The 14,301-nt window shown below is 43.6% G+C and overlaps 1 protein-coding gene across 1 annotated transcript in view; it reads left to right on the top strand.

Moving 5' to 3' along the window:
* Nucleotides 1–12,523: 12,523 nt before the first annotated feature.
* Nucleotides 12,524–14,301, top strand: part of LOC143773606 (guanylyl cyclase-activating protein 1-like) — a 38,014-nt gene continuing 36,236 nt past the window's right edge. Inside the window, exon 1 of the mRNA XM_077261002.1 lies at nucleotides 12,524–13,016. Within this exon, the coding sequence (XP_077117117.1) occupies nucleotides 12,819–13,016 (198 nt within the window). The 5' untranslated portion in view covers nucleotides 12,524–12,818. The remainder of the gene's footprint in view (nucleotides 13,017–14,301) is intronic.

Raw genomic sequence — 14,301 nt, 5'->3', positions numbered from 1 at the left:
CGCGACCAATCACAAGCCGTGACGTAATTCTCAGGTCCTAAATTCCTAGAATGAGGAATTTAGGACCTGAGAATTATGTCACGGCTTGTGATTGGTCGCGTGGCGGTCACATGAGCGGCACGCGACCAATCAGAAGCCGTGACGTCATGGAAGGCCGTAAACGCGCTCATTTTAAGCAAAGAAGGCTGCCAGTTACCAGCGGCGATGTCCAGGGGCCTCCGAAGAGGTGAGTATATCAATATTTTTTATTTTAATTCTTTATTTTACACTTAAATGTGGATTCCGATACCGATTTCCGATATCGCAAACATATCGGAACTCGGTATCGGATGTTATGACCCCAGTGGACAGGGTCTCAGAGGAACGTGTAAGTCTGCAAGATACAAAAATCCAGCTCATAGGGCTGTGGTAACTGGGTTGACCAAATAGCTACTCCTAACGCCAACACTAGAAGTAGCCGGGGATCATGCCTACGGTGATCGCTAGATGACTCGCGCCAGCCGGAGAATCTAACTACCCCTAGGAGAAGAAAACAAAGACCTCTCTTGCCTCCAGAGAAAGGGACCCCAAAGCAAGATACAACCCTCCCACAAATAATAACGGTGAGGTAAGAGGAAATGACAAACACAGAAATGAACCAGGTTCAGCAAAGAGAGGCCAGCTTACTAATAGCAGAATATAGCAAGATAACTTATCTGGTCAACAAAAACCCTATAAAAATCCACGCTGGAGATTCAAGAACCCCCGAACCGTCTAACGGTCCGGGGGGAGAACACCAGCCCCCTAGAGCTTCCAGCAAAGGTCAGGATACAGATAGGAACAAGCTGGACAAAAATACCAAACAAAACAAAAGCAAAAAGCAAAGAAGCAGACTTAGCTTGAAAAACAGGAACCAGGATCAGAGGACAAGAGCACAACAGATTAGCTCTGATTTCAACGATGCCAGGCATTGAACTGAAGGTCCAGGGAGCTTATATAGCAACGCCCCTGAACTAACGGCCCAGGTGAGGATATAGAAAAAGACAGACGCTCCAGAGTCAAATCACTAATGACCACTAGAGGGAGCAAAAAGCAAAATCACAACAGTACCCCCCCCTTAGTGAGGGGTCACCGAACCCTCACCACGACCACCAGGGCGATCAGGATGAGCGGCGTGAAAGGCACGAACTAAATCGGCCGCATGAACATCAGAGGCTACCACCCAGGAATTATCTTCCTGACCATAGCCCTTCCACTTGACCAGGTACTGAAGCCTCCGCCTGGAGAGACGAGAATCCAAGATCTTCTCCACCACGTACTCCAACTCGCCCTCAACCAACACCGGAGCAGGAGGCTCAGCAGAAGGAACCACAGGCACAACGTACCGCCGCAACAAGGACCTATGAAACACGTTGTGGATAGCAAACGACACAGGAAGATCCAGGCGAAAGGATACAGGATTAAGAATTTCCAATATCTTGTAAGGACCAATAAAACGAGGTTTAAATTTGGGAGAGGAAACCTTCATAGGAACAAAGCGGGAAGAAAGCCACACCAAATCCCCAACACGTAGTCGGGGACCCACACCGCGGCGGCGGTTGGCAAAGCGCTGAGCCCTCTCCTGTGACAACTTCAAGTTGTCCACCACAAGATTCCAGATCCGCTGCAACCTATCCACCACAGAATCCACCCCAGGGCAGTCAGAAGGTTCCACATGACCCGAAGAAAAACGAGGGTGGAAACCAGAGTTGCAGAAAAACGGCGAAACCAAGGTGGCGGAACTAGCCCGATTATTAAGGGCAAACTCAGCTAACGGCAAGAAGGTCACCCAATCGTCCTGATCAGCAGAGACAAAACACCTCAAATAAGCCTCCAAAGTCTGATTAGTTCGCTCCGTCTGTCCATTAGTCTGAGGATGGAAAGCAGACGAAAACGACAAGTCAATGCCCATCCTACTACAAAAGGATCGCCAGAATCTGGAAACGAACTGGGATCCTCTGTCTGACACAATATTCTCAGGGATGCCGTGCAAACGAACCACGTTCTGGAAAAACACAGGAACCAGATCGGAAGAGGAAGGCAGCTTAGGCAAAGGAACCAAATGGACCATCTTGGAGAAGCGATCACATATCACCCAGATAACAGACATGCCCTGAGACACCGGAAGATCAGAAATGAAATCCATGGAGATATGTGTCCAAGGTCTCTTAGGGACAGGCAAGGGCAAGAGCAACCCGCTGGCACGAGAACAGCAAGGCTTAGCTCGAGCACAAGTCCCACAGGACTGTACAAATGACCGCACATCCCTAGACAAGGAAGGCCACCAAAAGGATCTGGCCACCAGATCTCTGGTGCCAAAAATTCCTGGGTGACCTGCCAACACCGAGGAATGAACCTCGGAAATGACTCTGCTGGTCCACTTATCAGGCACAAACAGTCTGTCAGGTGGACAAGAATCAGGCCTATCAGCCTGAAATCTCTGCAACACACGTCGCAGATCTGGAGAAATAGCTGACAAGATAATACCATCCTTAAGAATACCAACAGGTTCAGCGACTCCAGGAGCATCAGGCACAAAGCTCCTGGAAAGAGCATCGGCCTTCACATTCTTTGAACCTGGTAAATACGAGACAACAAAGTCAAAACGGGAGAAAAACAATGACCAGCGGGCCTGTCTAGGATTCAGGCGTCTAGCAGACTCGAGATACATCAGATTTTTGTGATCAGTCAAGACCACCACACGATGCTTAGCACCCTCGAGCCAATGACGCCACTCCTCAAATGCCCATTTCATGGCCAACAACTCCCGATTGCCCACATCATAATTTCGCTCCGCAGGCGAAAACTTCCTAGAGAAAAAGGCGCAAGGTCTCATAACAGAGCAACCAGGGCCTCTCTGCGACAAAACGGCCCCTGCTCCAATCTCTGAAGCATCCACCTCAACTTGAAAGGGAAGCGAGACATCAGGCTGGCACAAAACAGGCGCCGAAGTAAACCGACGTTTCAACTCCTGGAAAGCCTCCACGGCAGCAGGAGCCCAATTAACCACATCGGAGCCCTTCTTGGTCATATCCGTCAAAGGTTTCACAATGCTAGAAAAGTTAGCGATAAAACGACGGTAGAAGTTAGCGAAACCCAAGAACTTCTGAAGACTCTTAACTGACGAGGGCTGAGTCCAATCAAGAATAGCTCGGACCTTGACTGGGTCCATCTCCACAGCAGAAGGGGAAAAAATGAACCCCAAAAAGGGAACCTTCTGTACACCAAAAAGACACTTTGAGCCCTTGACAAACAAAGAATTTTCACGCAAAATTTTAAAGACCATCCTGACCTGCTCCACATGCGAGTCCCAATTATCAGAAAAAACCAGAATATCATCCAGATAAACGATCAGAAATTTATCCAGATAGTTCCGGAAAATGTCATGCATAAAGGACTGAAAAACTGAAGGGGCATTAGAGAGCCCAAAAGGCATCACCAAGTACTCAAAATGACCTTCGGGCGTATTGAATGCGGTTTTCCATTCATCCCCTTGCTTAATGCGCACAAGGTTGTACGCACCACGAAGGTCTATCTTGGTAAACCACTTGGCACCTTTAATCCGGGCAAACAAGTCAGACAACAGCGGCAAAGGATACTGAAATTTGACAGTGATCTTATTTAAAAGCCGATAGTCAATACAAGGCCTCAAAGATCCGTCCTTTTTAGCCACAAAAAAGAATCCCGCACCAAGAGGGGAAGAAGACGGACGGATGTGTCCTTTCTCCAGAGACTCCTTGATATATGAACGCATAGCGGTATGTTCAGGTATCGACAGATTAAACAGTCTTCCCTTAGGAAATTTACTGCCTGGAATCAAATCTATTGCACAGTCACATTCCCTATGAGGAGGCAATGCACTGGACCTGGACTCGCTAAAGACATCCTGATAATCAGACAAGTACTCCGGAACTTCCGAAGGCGTAGAAGAAGCAATAGACACAGGCAGGGAATCCTCATGAATACCACGACAGCCCCAACTAGACACTGACATAGCCTTCCAGTCAAGGACTGGATTATGGGTCTGTAACCATGGCAGCCCCAAAACAACCAAATCATGCATTTTATGTAGAACGAGAAAACGTATCACCTCGCGGTGTTCAGGAGTCATGCACATGGTAACCTGTGTCCAATACTGCGGCTTATTTTCTGCCAATGGCGTAGCATCAATACCCCTAAGAGGGATAGGATTTTCTAATGGTTCAAGAATAAAACCACAGCGCTTAGCAAATGAGAGATCCATAAGACTCAGGGCAGCACCTGAATCTACAAACGCCATGACAGGATAAGATGACAGTGAGCAAATCAAAGTTACAGACAGAATAAACTTAGGATGCAAATTACCAACGGTGACAGGACTAACAACCTTAGATATACGTTTAGAGCATGCTGAGATAACATGTGTAGAATCACCACAGTAGTAGCACAAGCCATTCCGGCGTCTATGAATTTTCCTCTCATTTCTAGTCAGGATTCTATCACATTGCATCAAATCAGGTGTCCGTTCAGACAACACCATGAGGGAATTTGCGGTTTTTCTATCACATTGCATCACATCAGGTGTCTGTTCAGACAACAACATGAGGGAATTTGCGGTTTTGCGCTCCCGCAACCGCCGGTCAATTTGAATAGCCAGGGACATGGTATCATTCAGACCTGTGGGAATGGGAAAACCCACCATAACATTCTTAATGGCCTCAGAAAGGCCATTTCTAAAATTAGCGGCCAGTGCACACTCGTTCCAATGTGTCAGCACGGACCATTTCCGAAATTTTTGGCAATACACCTCAGCCTCGTCCTGGCCCTGAGACATAGCCAGCAAGGCTTTCTCTGCCTGAATCTCAAGATTGGGTTCCTCATAAAGTAAACCGAGCGCCAGAAAAAACGCATCAATATCAGCCAATGCCGGATCTCCTGGCGCCAACGAAAAAGCCCAATCCTGAGGGTCACCCCGTAAGAATGAAATAACAATTTTTACTTGTTGAGCAGAGTCTCCAGACGAACAAGGTTTCAGGGACAAAAATAATTTACAATTATTCCTTAAATTCCTAAACTTAAATCGGTCTCCTGAAAACAGTTCAGGAATCGGAATCTTGGGTTCAGACCTAGGATTTCTGGTAACATAATCTTGTATACCCTGCACACGAGCGGCAAGCTGGTCCACACTTGTAATCAAGGTCTGGACATTCATGTCTGCAGCAAGCTTAAGCCACTCTGAGGTAAAGGGGAAAAGAAAAAAAAACTCAAAATTTTCTTTCTTATAATCCCACTTCTGCAATGCATTACACATTTAATACTGGCCTGGCATACTGTTATGACCCCAGTGGACAGGGTCTCAGAGGAACGTGTAAGTCTGCAAGATACAAAAATCCAGCTCATAGGGCTGTGGTAACTGGGTTGACCAAATAGCTACTCCTAACGCCAACACTAGAAGTAGCCGGGGATCATGCCTACGGTGATCGCTAGATGACTCGCGCCAGCCGGAGAATCTAACTACCCCTAGGAGAAGAAAACAAAGACCTCTCTTGCCTCCAGAGAAAGGGACCCCAAAGCAAGATACAAGCCCCCCACAAATAATAACGGTGAGGTAAGAGGAAATGACAAACACAGAAATGAACCAGGTTCAGCAAAGAGAGGCCAGCTTACTAATAGCAGAATATAGCAAGATAACTTATCTGGTCAACAAAAACCCTATAAAAATCCACGCTGGAGATTCAAGAACCCCCGAACCGTCTAACGGTCCGGGGGGAGAACACCAGCCCCCTAGAGCTTCCAGCAAAGGTCAGGATACAGATAGGAACAAGCTGGACAAAAATACCAAACAAAACAAAAGCAAAAAGCAAAGAAGCAGACTTAGCTTGAAAAACAGGAACCAGGATCAGAGGACAAGAGCACAACAGATTAGCTCTGATTTCAACGATGCCAGGCATTGAACTGAAGGTCCAGGGAGCTTATATAGCAACGCCCCTGAACTAACGGCCCAGGTGAGGATATAGAAAAAGACAGACGCTCCAGAGTCAAATCACTAATGACCACTAGAGGGAGCAAAAAGCAAAATCACAACAGTCGGAATTCCGATACCAGATTCAGAAGATCGCCGACCTCATGGCCGACCCCACACAGGGGTCGGGTCGGGTTTCATGAAACCCGACTTTGCCAAAAGTCGGCGACTTCTGAAAATGGCCGACCCGTTTCGCTCAACCCTATTGTTGACCCCTGTTAGGGCCTGTGTTATGTCTTTTGATGCCTAGAGAGTGACGATGGTGCCCTTTAGGTTGGGGAATTAGGACTAAGACATCACTGACATTAACAGCTGTTTAATTGTAATACTAGAACGATAGTGTATGAGTATCATTGTGTTAATATCTTGTTTTTTGGTATTGCTGTATTTTACTTGCAACATGATTGCTTCATTTTCACCATTTGCAATATCTGCCAATATTGTGCCATAGGTACACCCTTGATTGTGCTAATAAAAAAATAGTTGTTGGCACTGTTTCTTTATTTTCTGCTCTGTTGCATCCATGTACCTGTTAACAAATCTAATAGCGGAAGGTGGGTCTGATAATACCAAATCTGCTGGCCAGGGGAGGAAGCAAACGAAAGGATACAGACAGGACAGCATGGGATCGCAGCTACAGGTTTCTATAAGGAAAAAGATTTCCCTGCCTGTTTTAAATCTATTTTTTTTACCTCCCGGAAAGAATCATCTGTAATCCCACGCTGTCCTGTCTGCATATTCTTTTACTTCCTCATCTGGCCAGGAGATGTGGTGTGATCAGACCATGTTCCTGCACAGTCAGACCCAGCCATCACACAGTACACAGCAGGGGCACATTTATAAGATTATCTCAGCACAGAAACATTTTTTTTAGCACATTCAATTGTGGAACTTATTTTTATGTATCCTTATATCTCTGTATCTCTGAACTAATCTCCCGATATCTTCCCTCACGTAATCTCCGGTCCTCCCAAGACCTCTTTCTCTCCTCCACACTAATTCACTCCTCACCCAACTGCCTCCAAGACTTCTCCCGAATATTCCCCGTCCTCTGGAATTCTTTGCCCCAACACGTCCGACTATCAACGACATTTGGATCCTTCAAATGGAACCTGAAAACCCATCTCTTTAAGAAAGCTTACATCCTGCACTGACCCCGCTGCCTCCTCACCACAAATAGAGCAGCCGCCTCACCAACACCGGAACTGCTGCAACCACCCTACCTACTGTCTCCTTCCCCATAATCCTGTAGAATGTAAGCCCGCAAGGTCAGGGTCCTCTCCCCTCTGTATCAGTCTGTCATTGGTAGTTTGTTTACTGTGATATCTGAAATTTGTATGTAGCCCCTTCTCATGTACAGCACCATGGAATCAATGGTGCTATATAAATAAACATAATATTCTAAAACCCCTTTAACCCCTTTCTGACATCTGACGTACTATCCCGTCGAGGTGGGGTGGGCCCGTATGACCACTGACGGGATAGTACGTCATACACGATCGGCCGCGCTCTCGGGGGGAGCGCGGCCGATCGCGGCCGGGTGTCAGCTGCATATCGCAGCTGACATCCGGCACTATGTGCCAGGAGCGGTCACGGACCGCCCCCGGCACATTAACCCCCGGCACACCGCGATCAAACATGATCGCGGTGTGCCGGCGGTATAGGAAAGCATCGCGCAGGGAGGGGGCTCCCTGCGGGCTTCCCTGAGAACCCCTGAGCAACGCGATGTGATCGCGTTGCTCCGAGGGTCTCCTACCTCCCTCCTCGCCGCAGGTCCCGGATCCAAGATGGCCGCGGCATCCGGGTCCTGCAGGGAGGGAGGTGGCTTACCGAGTGCCTGCTCAGAGCAGGCTCTGGTAAGCCTGCAGCCCTGCACAGCAGATCGCAGATCTGACAGAGTGCTGTGCACACTGTCAGATCACTGATCTGTAATGTCCCCCCTGGGACAAAGTAAAAAAGTAAAAAAAAAAAATTTCCACATGTGTACAAAAATAAATAAAAAATAAAATTCCTAAATAAAGAAAAAAAAATATATATTATTCCCATAAATACATTTCTTTATCTAAATAAGAAAAAACAAACAATAAAAGTACACATATTTAGTATCGCCGCGTCCGTAACGACCCAACCTATAAAACTGCCCCAATAGTTAACCCCGTCAGTAAACACCGTGAGAAAAAAAAAAAAAAACGAGGCAAAAAACAACGCTTTATTACCATACCGCCAAACAAAAAGTGGAATAACATGCGATCAAAAAGACGAATATAAATAACCATGGTACCGCTGAAAACGTCATCTTGTCCCGCAAAAAACGAGCCGCCATACAGCATCATCAGCAAAAAAATAAAAAAGTTATAGTCCTGAGAATAAAGCGATACCAAAATAATTATTTTTTCTATAAAATAGCTTTTATCATATTAAAGCGCCAAAACATAAAAAAATGATATAAATGAGGTATCGCTGTAATCGTACTGACCTGAAGAATAAAACTTCTTTATCAATTTTACCAAACGCGGAACGGTATAAACGCCTCCCCCAAAAGAAATTCATGAATAGCTGGTTTTTGATCATTCTGCCTCACAAAAATCGGAATAAAAAGCGATCAAAAAATGTCATGTGACCGAAAATGTTACCAATAAAAACGTCAACTCGTCCCGCAAAAAACAAGACCTCACATGACTTTGTGGACTCAAATATGGAAAAATTATAGCTCTCAAAATGTGGTAACACAAAAAATATTTTTTGCAATAAAAAGCGTCTTTCAGTGTGTGACGGCTGCCAATCATAAAAATCCGCTAAATAACCCGCTATAAAAGTAAATCAAACCCCCCTTCATCACTCCCTTAGTTAGGGAAAAATAAAAAAATAAAAAAAATGTATTTATTTCCATTTTCCCGTTAGGGTTAGGGCTAGGGTTACGGCTAGGGTTAGGGCTAGGGTTATTGCTAGGGTTAGGGCTAGGGTTATTGCTAGGGTTATTGCTAGGGTTAGGGCTAGGGTTATTGCTAGGATTAGGGTTATTGCTAGGATTAGGGCTAGGGTTAGGGCTAGGGTTGGGGCTAGGGTTAAGGCTACAGTTAGGGTTGGGGCTAAAGTTAGGGTTAGGGTTTGGATTACATTTACGGTTGGGAATAGGGTTGGGATTAGGGTTAGGGGTGTGTCAGGGTTAGGGGTGTGGTTAGGGTTACCGTTGGGATTAGGGTAAGGGGTGTGTTTGGATTAGGGTTTCAGTTATAATTGGGGGGTTTCCACTGTTTAGGCACATCAGGGGCTCTCCAAACGGGAGAAGTATCCGATCTCAATTCCAGACAATTCTGCGTTGAAAAAGTAAAACAGTGCTCCTTCCCTTCAGAGCTCTCCCGTGTACCCGAACAGGGGTTTACCCCAACATATGGGGTATCGGCGTACTCAGGACAAATTGGACAACATCTTTTGGGGTCCAATTTCTCCTGTTACCCTTGGGAAAATACAAAACTGGGGGCTAAAAAATAAGTTTTGTGGGAAAAAAAAGATTTTTTATTTTCACGGCTCTGCGTTGTAAACTGTAGTGAAACACTTGGGGGTTCAAAGTTTTCACAACACATCTAGATAAGTTCCTTGGGGGGTCTAATTTCCAATATGGGGTCACTTGTGGGGGGTTTCTACTGTTTAGGTACATCAGGGGCTCAGCAAATGCAACGTGACGCCTGCAGACCAATCCATCTAAGTCTGCATTCCAAACGGCGCTCCTTCCCTTCCGAGCTCTGCCATGCGCCCAAACAGTGGTTTACACCCACATATGGGGTATCGGCGTACACAGGACAAATTGGACAACAACTTTTGGGGTCCAATTTATCCTGTTACCCTTGTGAAAATACAAAACTGGGGGCTAAAAAAATCATTTTTGTGAAAAAAAATATATATATATTTTCACGGCTCTGCGTTATAAACTGTAGTGAAACACTTGGGGGTTCAAAGTTCTCACAACACATCTAGATAAGTTCCTTGGGAGGTCTAGTTTCCAATTTGGGGTCACTTGTGGGGGGTTTCTACTGTTTGGGTACATCAGGGGCTCTGCAAATGCAACGTGACACCTGCAGACCAATCCATTTAAGTCTGCATTCCAAATGGCGCTCCTTCCCTTCCGAGCTCTGCCGTGCGCCCAAACAGTGGTTCCCCCCCACATATGGGGTATCAGCGTACTCAGGACAAACTGGAAAACAACTTTTGGGGTCCAATTTATTATGTTACCCTTGTAAAAATACAAAGCTGGGGGCTAAAAAATCATTTCTGTGAAAAAAAAAAGGAATTTTTATTTTCACGGCTCTGCATTATAAACTGTAGTGAAACACTTGGGGGTTCAAAGCTCTCAAAACACATCTAGGTAAGTTCCATAGGGGGTCTACTTTCCAAAATGATGTCACTTGTGGGGGGTTTCAATGTTTAGGCACATCAGGGGCTCTCCAAACGCAACATGGCGTCCCATCTTAATTCCAGTCAATTTTGCATTGAAAAGTAAAATAGCGCTCCTTCCCTTCCGAGCTCTGCTATGCGCCCAAACAGTGGTTTACCCCCACATATGGAGTATCTTCGTACTCAGGACAAATTGCACAACAACTTTTGTGGTCTAATTTCTTTTCTTACCCTTGGGAAAATAAAAAAATGGGGGCGAAAAGATCATTTTTGTGAAAAAATATGATTTTTTATTTTTACGGCTCTGCATTATAAACTTCTGTGAAGCACTTGTTGGGTCAAAGTGCTCAACACACATCTAGATAAGTTCCTTAAGGGGTCTACTTTCCAAAATGGTGTCACTTGTGGGGGTTTTCAATGTTTAGGCACATCAGGGGCTCTCCAAACGCAACATGGCGTCCCATCTCAATTCCAGTCAATTTTGCATTGAAAAGTCAAATGGCGCTCCTTCCCTTCCAAGCTCTGCCCTGCGCCCAAACAATGGTTTACACCCACATATGGGGTCTCAGCGTACTCAGGACAAATTGTACAACAACTTTTGGGGTCCATTTTCTCCTGTTACCCTTGGTAAAATAAAACAAATTGGAGCTGAATTAAATTTTGTGTGAAAAAAAGTTAAATGTTCATTTTTATTTAAACATTCCAAAAATTCCTGAGAAACACCTGAAGGGTTAATAAACTTCTTGAATGTGGTTTTGAGCACCTTGAGCGGTGCAGTTTTTAGAATGGTTTCACACTTGGGTATTTTCTGTCATATAGACCCCTCAAAATGACTTCAAATGAGATGTGGTCCCTAAAAAAAAATGGTGTTGTAAAAATGAGAAATTTCTGGTCAACTTTTAACCCTTATAACTCCCTAACAAAAAAAAAATTTGGTTCCAAAATTGTGCTTATGTAAAGTAGACATGTGGGAAATGTTACTTATTAAGTATTTTGCGTGACATATGTCTGTGATTTAAGGGCATAAAAATTCAAAGTTGGAAAATTGCGAAATTTTCAAAATTTTTGCCAAATATCCGTTTTTTTCACAAATAAACGCAAGTTATATCTAAGACATTTTACCACTATCATGAAGTACAATATGTCACGAGAAAACAATGTCAGAATCGCCAAGATCCGTTGAAACGTTCCAGAGTTATAACCTCATAAAGGGACAGTGGTCAGAATTGTAAAAATTGGCCTGGTCATTAACGTGCAAACCACCCTTGGGGGTGAAGGGGTTAAGCCTTTTATCTTTTTTTTTGGACACAAATTTAAACAGTATTTTTTTTTTATCAGAGAGCTACAGAATGCATCGATAAAGGTGTGGATGATATTATCTTTCAGATATCAACATGAGCATTTAACAGTTGAGAAGGGGGATAATGCTGACAGACTCTCTTTAAATCAGTTCAATCTGAAAATGTGGCGCCCAAGCAGGCAATGCTTCTCTGTCTTAAGGGATGTATATCTCAACCGTACTCTAGTCTCATAATTCTCCAGCTATTTAAGTTTCCATCCAAGACTATTTTTAGGTGGAGAAAAGATTTATCCGATTAACCTGAGCAGCTATGATCTGATATTCTGAGTTCAGTACCGCTTGTAAAGTTTACCCTGGATCTTGGATTATCTGAACTGTACATCATTAGTATGGCCATATAATATACCTATGTTTTATATTATGTTTATTATGTGTTTGATTTTTTTTAATTTTTTGCATAAAATTAAATTACTTTTTTATATTGTCCTAGATATCATGTAATATAATACATCAATATAATACATCTTATATGGATGATAATGCCTTTTCCTGTTATATGTAGCAGAGACTGAATTCACTTTATAGTGTTATGAAACATATTTTTTATGGGACAAGGAATACCCTGAGACAAACATATCAGGGACTCTGACAGGAGTCTTGTAATCTTGTAAAGACCAAGATTAACCTTGACACTGTTAATATCTTAACATGGTACATGAATACATTCCTTCTTTGGATGGCATCAGGTTGGATTAAGCATCCTGTGACTGCCAAGACATACCGGGGTCAGTTTAAAAGCCACTATACAACACTTTTGAAAGACCCATAGTAGGGGATCTGTGCTGAGGGGACTGCCAGTAACGGAGAGACCCCAGAATACAGAACACCCTAAGTTATTTTTATCTGCTATCAAAATAGAACAAAGAAGCTGAAAGAATTATCTGGACTTAAAGCATAAGTGTAATTGCTTAATCAGTTGACACATCCTAACTTATTCTTCTGCCGAAACACAAGCCTTTACCTTTCGAAGAAAGCCTCAAGAGCTGTAAATAGCGATTGTAGCCGCAACAAAAATCTACTTCTAGAAAGAAATAAAACATAAAAGTAATGGGTAGTTCAAGCAGCTCTACGGTGGATGACCTGCAGGCAGTGGAAATCCACCACTGGTACAAGAAGTTCATGACTGAATGTCCATCAGGACAGCTAACCCTACATGAATTCAAGCAGTTCTTCGGTTTGCGAGGACTTAGTGGAGAAGCCAATAGCTACATAGAGCAAATGTTTCGTACGTTTGATATGAATAAGGTAAGATCATGTACTGTTCTATAGAATCTTACGTTCTACTCTTTCTTCAATGCAACCTATTAATTGGCAAATATCAATTACTTACATTCTGCTGTACATAGAATCATTCCTCTGATCAAAGGGAGCACAACTCGTCTGGTTGCCTTTAGTTTGTAATGATGGCTCTGGCTTGTTTGTTCACTCAGGAGATAATAATTATGACATATATTGTGTATTATTGGGCGTTTCATGAAGAATTTGTCTAAACAGTTTATAAACTATTATATTTATATTCATATATATTATTATACCCAGCTATATACTAAAGCTACCAATGGAAAAAATACAGATACGACTGTACATCATATTTTCTAAATATCGAGTTGTTTAGCCATGAATTATATCACAGAGCTAGATGTGCTTTATCCATAATTTAGTACTTATCATTTCCGTCAATTAGTCATACATGCAAGTGGTGACAACATGATTTTGCCTCTCTACAGTACAATAGAAATATTTTGTACAGTTTGAGGCACTGAATTTTATACACTATATAGAAATAGACCAATGGACAATACAGAGGTCTGCTTAATGATCTTCAGTATTTCTACCTAGTCCTGCAGCAATGACAAGGAGGCATCCTCTACAGGTAGAGGAATAAAGGTATCACCCTATAGACCGGTATTGTTTACTTCCCCAACAGTGACACTATGGAACTCTCTTATCAAACGGGTAGGTGGCACATTCAGCAAATTACAGATAGAAAGGAGCTGCGCACCTAAAGGCATGTGGAGATGCTTCAAATAGAATGTATTGGCAGTATTTCATATCCATTGTGTACCTGCGGTAAGTACAGTATTACATAATGTTTCAGGTGAAGACCCGTCATGAGATGTATAGGCTATGTTCACTGTAAAGTGATCCAGGGTGCAGAGTGGGCTTCTGGTTGTCCTTGGGATCCTGGTGGCCTTGTTGGGGGGAAGCTCACCCCGCACCCTGGATCACTTTACCCTTTTTGCAGTGAGCATAGCCTATGCGTCGGATGATGGGTTGTTCACTTAAAACTTTACGTACTGTGGCATTTAACCCCTTTACCCCCAAGGGTGGTTTGCACGTTAATGAGCCGGCCAATTTTTACAATTCTGAACACTCCCTTTATGAGGTAATAACTCTAAAATGCTTCCATGCATCCTAGTGATTCTGACACTGTTTTCTCGTGACATATTGTACTTCATGATAGTGGTAAAATTTCTTTGATGTGACTTGCGATTATTTGTAAGAAAATGGAAATCTAGCAAAAATTTAG

Source organism: Ranitomeya variabilis, chromosome 5 (genome assembly GCF_051348905.1).
Source record: "Ranitomeya variabilis isolate aRanVar5 chromosome 5, aRanVar5.hap1, whole genome shotgun sequence".
Lineage (NCBI taxonomy): Eukaryota > Metazoa > Chordata > Amphibia > Anura > Dendrobatidae > Ranitomeya > Ranitomeya variabilis.
The sequence above is the reverse complement of the archived record's forward strand: the minus strand, read 5'-3'. Positions and strand labels throughout refer to the sequence as shown.